Here is an 8,492-nt window from a genome sequence, read left to right on the forward strand (position 1 = left end):
GCGCAGCGAGTGGGGTGACGGTCCCAGCTCGATGGTGGCGAGCCGCGCCGACTCGCGCGACAGTCCGGGCCCGCCGCGGCCGACGGCGCTACCGCCGCCCTCGCCGCCCGTCCCGCAACAGGTGCGGTTGGACGCCCCCCGCGGCGCCACTGAGGAGGGAGGAGCAAGCGGTGCTCCCGGCTCAGTACGCCGTCCGCGCCGGTCAAGTCGGCGGAGCTCCGGAGGCGGCGTTGTGCGGTGGATGAGTGTTCGGATCTTACTTCGCATGCGTGGAGCTGTTGCGTCGCCTCTTGCTGCAGAACGGGTGCAGCTTGGTGGTATTGTCACACAGTGGTGTTGGTGCTGCTAGTGATGGATGGTTTCTTGTTTCTGTGAAATGTTAACCTGTTAATAGGTTCGTATGCCTGTTTGAATCATGTCGTTTTTCATCAAAATCGTTTCCCATTGAACTCCAGCTCCAGCTCCAGCTCCAGCTCAGCACTCACTCCCCCACGGCTGTGCTTCCCCGCAGCGTGTGCGGCGGCCGCAGCCGTGCGGGCCGTGTGCGTCAGCTGACGGGTGGGCGCCGCCGCCAGGTGCCGCCGGACCCGCTGGACGTGAGCGGCATGCTGGCGCTCTCCGTGGACAGTCCGCCGTCCGAGCCGCCGCCCATGCCGCTGCCCCTCTGCGAGCCGCCCGTGCCGCCCGCCGCCGAGATACCCTTTCAGATGCAGGGTGCGTGATGTCGCCTCTAGTGTTGACCCGATCGCGCGCTCTTCGTGGGTGATGGGGCTGTCGTGGTCACAGGGCAGCGTCATGGTCCGCAGGCGTGGAGGGGGTGTCGGTCCGTCAGACTTACCGATTCAGCGCTGACTCACGGGATCGATCGTCAGCGTCGTCAGCTCGAAGCGCGCGCACGAACGCTCCTTTTGGTGGGCACGGAGCCCGGCTTCAGTTCTGTCAAGCGACATCGGCCGCGACACCTGTCGCCACCGCCGGACTGGAGTGAATGGACATGCCGCCAGCTGGCGAAGTCGCGGCGTCCCGTCACATGTCTCGCCCGTGCCGCAGGCTGCTCCAAACGCAACACGTCCGACTCCCCGCACGTGCGCGCGGCCCTGCAACGCATCTCGAGCGGCGAGGCGACCGTGGCCGAGGCGTCCATCCAGTACGACATCCCCATCCCGACGCTGTACCTCAACATGCGCCGCACGGGCGTGAAGGCGCGCGGACGCGTCGGCATGGCCGGTGAGCGGCGCCGGCCCAGCTGGAGCTTGCGGTGGGCCGGGGCATGGCAGCCCTGCCGCACCCCGGACTGGGTGGCGTCGAAGCGGATGCATCGGCTGCTGGGCTGGCCCTCTGACCTCAGGGGTGGCGGATGAGGGCATTTTGAGAGCACTGATCGTGGGCTCATTGTGACGGGCTGGTTTTGCGGCGCTGTTTGGTGTACTCTCCCGTTGTGCTGGCGCGAGGTGTTCCTGGCACGGGCGCGGGGCTTCCGTGTCGCGTCTGGTTCCAGCTCGTGCTCGGCGTTTGGTTCATTGATCCTGGTAAGGCCGTCATGCGAAGAGAATGTAGTCAGTGGTTTTCCCCGGGTGCTGGGGACTCGCGGTCGCCTGCTGGAGGCCCGCAGTCGCCTGCTGCGGGCCCGCGGTCACCTGCTGGGGGCTCGCTGTTGCCTGCTTGGGGCCTGCGGTTACCTGCCGCGCTGACGGGCGCTGTTCGGTGCAGGTAAACGGAAGCCTCGCGGTGCCGCCATGAGCGTCGAGATGCGGAGCGCTCTGGACGAGATCGGCGCCGGCACTATCACCGCCTCCAAGGTAAGGCTCACTTCGGCAGGAGATGGGCCTCATTTTGGGCTTGGTTCCGTTGTGCGTGGGTTGTTTTGAACGCCAGAGCCAGATCGGGCGCTGGTGCGAGCATAGTTCGTGATAATCAAGTCATGTCCCACGAATCAGGTGTCTTGTGTAAGCGCCTAAGTATTTTGCTGTTTTGTATCAGTGTTGCGGCATGTGGTGTGCAGCGAGCGTCATGACTTAATGACCCTGCGTGGCCCGTGATGACCTTCATGGTTCATGCCCTTCTGCTCCTTGTGCGGCAGAGGCCGTCGGGGTGACGCCCCTTTCAATTCGGCACGCGTACCAGATGCGCCATTGTCAAGGAACCCGAGCGCAATCCTTAAACACAAAGAGCAGGGATGTGGTTTCAGTCCCAGGATGGTTAAACTGTTATTGAGGCAGATGCGTCGGGCTGTCCTTGCCCTGAGCGCCCAATGTTCAAAATATATTTGGCAATATTCCCCATCTAATTGGCTAACAGGATGGCGTGACGCGGCTGGGTTGTAGTGGCTGAAATCAGTGCCGAATGGTACATGGCATGCCGCTCCCTAGTCTGTCTCCACTTTCCGATCGGGCGGTACGGCGGGTTGGCCCCTGTTGTGAAATAAGCAAGCAATGCGTCGGGGAGAAACCATCGAATCGGTGGGCGGTTTTACCTATGTCCCCGGCCGGTGCTGTTCTCGTGATCGTAGGCGCGTGCGGAGCCCGTCCCTGCTAGCTGCCCCCCCCCCCCCCTCACCTGTCGGTGGCGTGCCGGCCCCAGTCCGCCGTGCTCTCCGTCCCCTGCATGGCGCGCTCCCTTTGCTCGTCACGCCGCTCCGGGCCGGCGTCCCCCGCCGGTCAGGAGGGGGATTGGGGCGAACTGTCTGGCGAGACTCCCGTAGACGCACGTGACAGACAGCGCGCGGGCCGGCGTCCCCCTGTCGGTCAGGAGGGGGATTGGGGCGAGCTGTCTGGCGAGACTCCCATAGACGCACGTGACAGACAGCGCGCGGGCCGGCGTCTCGCCGTCGGTCAGGAGGGGAATTGGGGCGAGCTGTCTGGCGAGACTCGCGTAGATGCACGTGACAGACAGCGCGCGGGCCGGCGTCCCCCCGTCGGTCAGGAGGGGGATTGGGGCGAGCTGTCTGGCGAGACTCGCGTAGATGCACGTGACAGACAGCGCGCGGGCCGGCGTCCCCCCGTCGGTCAGGAGGGGGATTGGGGCGAGCTGTCTGGCGAGACTCCCATAGACGCACGTGACAGACAGCGCGCGGGCCTGCTAGGCTCGGGACCGACTTGTCCATCCGGGACATGCATTATCTGAGCGGATGTTCCATGATAAAGCTTCTGCCATGTTTCGTTGGTTTGTAGACTTTGACGTCACATGTGATTACGACAAGCACTAGCGACAGCACCCCAAAGCGTAGAAACTGCTGTGAAGCGCTTACATGTGACGTTATGGGTCGCCGCTGCGGAGGGCGTTTGACGACGCGGCTCTGGTGTGCGCTTCGTGAGCAGTGGCGCGTGGCGAATGTGAACGGATTGGGCACTACATTGCTCCACGCACGCACGGGCAACCTGTTTCCTGCGCGATTGTCCCCGTATCAGCAACACCCAATGCCGCCGACTGCTCCGGTGCTGCGCTGTGGTGATAGATGTTGCCTTGTTGGTGTACTTATGTCCAAATACCTTTGTGATGTCTCGCCGTGGTGCGTTGTGTGACCTCATTTGGATGTTTAATCAAAGGCTGATATCCCTTCCTTGCGGTGGCACGATGGGTAAAATCGGATGCTCTTCTGGATATCGCTGCTAATTCTGCGTCGTATGCAATTTCAGCATTTCTTTTCAGCGGGTAGTTCATTGAGGTGGAATCCAGCTCATAGCAGTCACTCTTACCAGCATCACTTCTCAGCCAGTGCAAATATCTGGGCCGACAGGTAGTACCGACTTTTGGTGCCAGGGTGCCGGCAGAAACGGGCCGCAGGTCAGCGGATGACTTCATACACCGTCACGCGTAGTGTCCCGTTGTCTAACGGCGTTGTCTCTTCTGTCCAGGCGTCCCGGAAGTACAACATCACGCTGCCTCGCATCATGTCCTGGATGCGCAAGTTGGGCGTGCGAAGCGCCTACGCGCGAAACAACACGGCGGCGCCGCCCGAGATGCGTCCGGGGCCCGAAGCCGAAAGTCCTGCCATCTGACGGGCTATGGAGCAACCTGTGTCAGAGAAAGCGGCCATGAGACGGCGCGGCCGACCGCGCCGCGCTTTACGAGTCTATCTATAGCGGTTCCTGAGTCGTGATTCTGGGCTCGCCAATGGCACTCGCTTTCTGTTTTCCAGACGCTTCACTCCCGGAATTCGTCGAAGGCACGAGGTGTCACACGGAACCGGCGAGGTCTCCAATGAGCTCAAAATCGCGACTCGCCCCAGCTGTAGGCAGCAACAACTGTATCCAGAACCGCTTCCAGGCCGCCTGTAGCCTGGACGTGACTGCGAGGCCGATGTGCCCTGTCCGGTCCGTAGTGTCTGCGCCTGTCGCGAGGGCCGCCGTCAGCTCTGCCGGAACGTCGCCGGTCACCTACGGCCGTGACCGGGGCTGGCACGTGTGCATACTGGCGTCGGCGCAGCGCGCGACGCGAGCTGATCACAGCCAGGTAGCTACCACTTGCCAAAGAGCGGCGTATATAACCTTTGGAGTGGCTAGTCAGTCAGTGAATCCTCGGCGGCGTGGCCCGCCGTTCGGCGGTGGCGGCACCATGCGTCGACATGGTCGATGCGTTCGCACGGATCGTGCGGGCCGACTGGGCGTGCTCCCCTCCGGCGGGACGGACAGAGGCGCTCCGGGTCCCGGACGCGCCGGCTGGCCGGCGCGTCAGGTCCTGGTCGGGCCGCAGTCATGCCGGCCCGGAGGCATGCATGATTTGCTGTCGAGGAAGGCCGTAAGGAAGGCTTTTCAGTTCAGTTTCAAAGGGAATGTTTCACACCAGTTTGGTGCTTTGAATTCGGATAGTTGGTTCGTTATACACAATGAGATATCCACAACCACAACTGCATTGAGGCCTAGCGTTCTTGTCGAGCTTGAATTCCGCGAATCGGCGGGTTACTTAAAATGCCGTGGCATGGCTGGGAGGTGTCCCCAACGGCTGGCTAGGCCGTTGGTCGGCCGCGCCGCGCTAGCCGCCGCTGCCGGCCGTGGATCGACTGGACGTGACGCTGCGCGCGGCGTGACTCGACAAGGCCGCGTCGTTCCTGTAAAGATGTGATACTTTTAGCGCTGCTATCTAAAATTTCGACGTTTCTAACTAAAGCGTTAACATGACCATGCTCCGGCGGGGATGATGGTTTTGTCCTTGTGCGGTGGCCCGTGAAGGTGAATCATTCCTTTAAACCAAAACCTCATTGAGAAACCGTTCTTGCTAGTTTCAGCTAAACTGATGGCCGGCATTGTTGATGCTAGAGTGTGATGAGCGCACTGACACCTGGTGAGAGGCATTATGTGGGCATCTTTTGCGTATGATGTGCGCATCAATGTGAACGTGGTTGACGGTGGGGAGGTGGGACGTTGCGCCCTGTCGCCGCCTCTGCCGTGGTGCTGTGGGCCGGACTCTCCCTGTTCGCTCCCAGACCACGAGGCTCCTGACGCTGGGGACGGCCAGCGGCACCGACCGCCGCCAATGTGCTCTGTGTGGGACGTTGCGCCCTGTCGCCGCCTCTGCCGTGGTGTTGTGGGCCGGACTCTCCCTGTTCGCTCCCAGACCACGAGGCTCCTGACGCTGGGGACGGCCAGCGGCACCGACCGCCGCCAATGTGCTCTGCGTGCCCCACTCCGGCAGCGCGTGAATGGCGTCTCAAATGACCGAGGAATACTGAAGCGATTTGTACTGTCTGTGCGCCGCTGGTGGGCTAGAACGAGCCGCAGACTGTGTTGAGGGGTGCCTGAAGCGTCTGGGTAGCGAGCGCCCCGGAGGGGCCGCTGAGTGGCTGCGTGCGCTGCTGTACGCGCCACGTGCAGATGTGCCGTGCGCCCCATGAAATGGAGACCAGCCTCCGCGCCACGTGCCGACCCCGTGTCACCGTTCACGCGAAGAAGTAGTCACTAATCTGACACCTCTGTACGCTTTTGTATTTATTTTTGTACCTGTTCTAGTGGTCGATATTATCCGCGCCGCCTGAGGCGCGGTGGTCGTGAACTCAGTTTCTCCTGTATTGGTTTGGTTTCTTGGCAAGCGTCAGGCGTCCGTCGCGCCTGTCTGTGAACTGGCAAACGATCACATGCATTAGCACGGGCGCATCGCGCCACGGGGCCAGCCCGACGTGGAGCGCGACCGCGTCGGCAGACGAGGCGTGCGCATGATGCGTGTGCCGCTGCACCGCCGCAAGCGGGGGACTGAGGATGACCTGGAGGCCTCCCGACCACCTCCGCGGTGGCGGCGTCGCCTTGGTCGCCTGCCCGCGCCGGGCTGGTGCGACCCCCGGCGGATGGTCGGTGAGACCTCGGGTACCGCGTGCCGCGTGGTCGGACGCTCCGGTGCCGTGGCCGCCTGCGTGTGGACTCGGAGACGGCAGTACAGCGATTTCGGTGATCGGTTTCTTGTGACGATCGCCACCGGCGTGTCTGGCCAATAAACAGCTCGGTGCCGACCGCTGCCAGAATGGTCGTTTGCGAGCGTGTCGGTCGCGTGCGCGTGTCGGCACCAGCCAGTCCAGTGCGCTGGGCGCCAGCCGCCTGCGTGGCGAGGTTGTCACGTTCCGACCGCGAGTGAGGGATGGCGAGTATTTCGCGAGACGGCTGCGTCCAAGTATTGAGCTGGCCGGCGTGTTTACACCGGGGTCGCAATGACCTGGCGGCAGTGGGCTGGAATAGGCCTGGCGGCAGTTTGGGTGCCACGTTAACCCTCCCACTTATTCAGCCTTTTATGGTATGACAGAGCTTGTCAAAGACCCCGTTGCCTTCGAGCAGCCTTTAGGTGCAGCGAAGACCGCAGAAGTCACAACATTAAAAAGGCGAGTCACGGCAGCGGCGGTGGCGGCGGACGCGTCTCAAACGGCGCCGTGGAGCTGGTCGAACTCGAGCTGACGCGGAGCCGGGCAGCCCGCCAGCGCCGCCGTTAAAAGCCTGCCACGGCCGCCGCCTTCTGTAAACACGCCGCGGCTGGCGGCGGGACGGGGCCCGAACGGGTCGCTGCTGGGCCGACCCGGACGCCGTGCTGGCCCCAGCGCCGGTCGGGTCAAGGTGGCAGCGGCGGTGGCGGCCCAAGGCAGACCCGTGGGTGCGAAGAGCCTTTTCGGTATCACAAGTAAATGGGGTTTGGCCGGAAGCCGATATAGATGCAGCTGAATCGAGGATAACAGCCCGTAGTGGGGCCCAGAAGTGATGTCCAGAATATGGTGGTACCATTAAGCACACCCTGGATGGATGGAGGTATATACCTGCCTACCGCTCCACCCCTTCCCGGAATCCCGGAACTTGCATACAAATTGAGGGCATGTATTTAAGTATGTTGGTGTGGTTAGCAGATCTGCGCCAGTTGGTAATATCCCTACTAACAGGATGTCATGTTCAATAGATTTTGATACCTCAACTAACAGGATTCAATACCCCTCCTAATAGATGGCAAAACCTCCACTAATATGGTTCAATGTCCCTACATGTAAGGTTAAATGTCATACTAACACCATTCAACACCCTACCAGCAGGGTTCTGTTCTTTGGGAGGGGGAGCAGGGCTGCTGTAATCGCCAATGTCCCGAGACGACCTGACTGGTTGCCACATCACCCCAAACGCTGAATAGACAGATAGCAACGCGCAGTTCTGATTAAAACAGGAAAACCATACTGAAATTCTTTGAAGATAACTCTCCCCCCCTCGCCAAAAAATGTGGAGCTGTGACATGAAATCCCAATGAGGGCAAAACGTTTAAATTTTTTCGTGCTTTTTTGATAAAGCTTTCCATCAACCTGCCATGACAAACACCAGGCTAACGCCGTCCATTACGGAGTTCCCTTCTCACCACAAAATGTTGAAAATCGCGAGACAGTTCGTACAGTGTTGACATCGTCTGTGGTGCGAGATCAGAACCCTTCCTTGGTTGCTCCGCGCCTTACTTATATACGAATGCATATATATATATATATATATATATATATATATATATATATATATATATATATATATATATATATATATATATGTGTGTGTGTGTGTGTGTGTGTGTGTGTGTGTGTGTGTGGGTCTCCTTGTGCATACGTCTATCATCCTGTCTCCTAATGCATACATCTATACGCCCTGCAACATTACTCCTGCTTAAGATACGTGTCGCGTGGCATGGCACATTTCGCTGCATGCTAGTGGCCAACCAAAGCGGTCGCCTTGGTGGGAGTTCGAACTGAGACCGACGATTGAACGGCCACCGGTCTCCGAATGGTGAATAAGTGGTGCCGGTAATGTAGTGGTTAACGCGTCTGCGTTAAGCACTGTGCGTCTGGGGAATTCGAGGTGCGGGGCTCGATTCCTCGTGGTGCCCGCCCTTCCTGCCAGGATGAGAGGCAGGCGACGCCATATAGCCTCAGCAGCTGAGTGCGTCGTAAAGCCCCAATGACACACACACACACACACGAGCGCGCGCGCGCGCGCACGCACACACGCACCCACGCACGCGCACGCACGCACGCACATAGAATGGTGAATGGCATG

The 8,492-nt window shown here is 60.5% G+C and overlaps 1 protein-coding gene across 1 annotated transcript; it reads left to right on the plus strand.

The window, feature by feature from the left end:
* LOC119094633 (verprolin) lies at positions 1-6,451 on the plus strand. The gene is made up of 5 exons (XM_037217730.1): positions 1-121; positions 576-714; positions 1,051-1,227; positions 1,711-1,799; positions 3,855-6,451. The coding sequence occupies exons 1-5, from the start codon at positions 32-34 to the stop codon at positions 3,996-3,998; spliced, it is 639 nt and encodes a 212-aa protein (XP_037073625.1). The 5' UTR covers positions 1-31; the 3' UTR covers positions 3,999-6,451.
* Positions 6,452-8,492: the final 2,041 nt, after the last annotated feature.

Source organism: Pollicipes pollicipes, unplaced genomic scaffold (genome assembly GCF_011947565.3).
Source record: "Pollicipes pollicipes isolate AB1234 unplaced genomic scaffold, Ppol_2.1 Scaffold_4002;HRSCAF=4701_pilon_pilon_pilon, whole genome shotgun sequence".
Classification (NCBI taxonomy): domain Eukaryota; kingdom Metazoa; phylum Arthropoda; class Thecostraca; order Pollicipedomorpha; family Pollicipedidae; genus Pollicipes; species Pollicipes pollicipes.

Coding starts and splice junctions, on each gene's coding strand:
- LOC119094633 (XM_037217730.1), top strand. CDS start 32: ATGGTGGCGAGCCGCGCCGACTCGCGCGACAGTCCGGGCCCGCCGCGG. Junction 122..575: donor CGCCGCCCGTCCCGCAACAG/GTGCGGTTGGAC, acceptor CGCCGCCGCCAG/GTGCCGCCGGACCCGCTGGA. Junction 1,228..1,710: donor CGGACGCGTCGGCATGGCCG/GTGAGCGGCGCC, acceptor TGTTCGGTGCAG/GTAAACGGAAGCCTCGCGGT.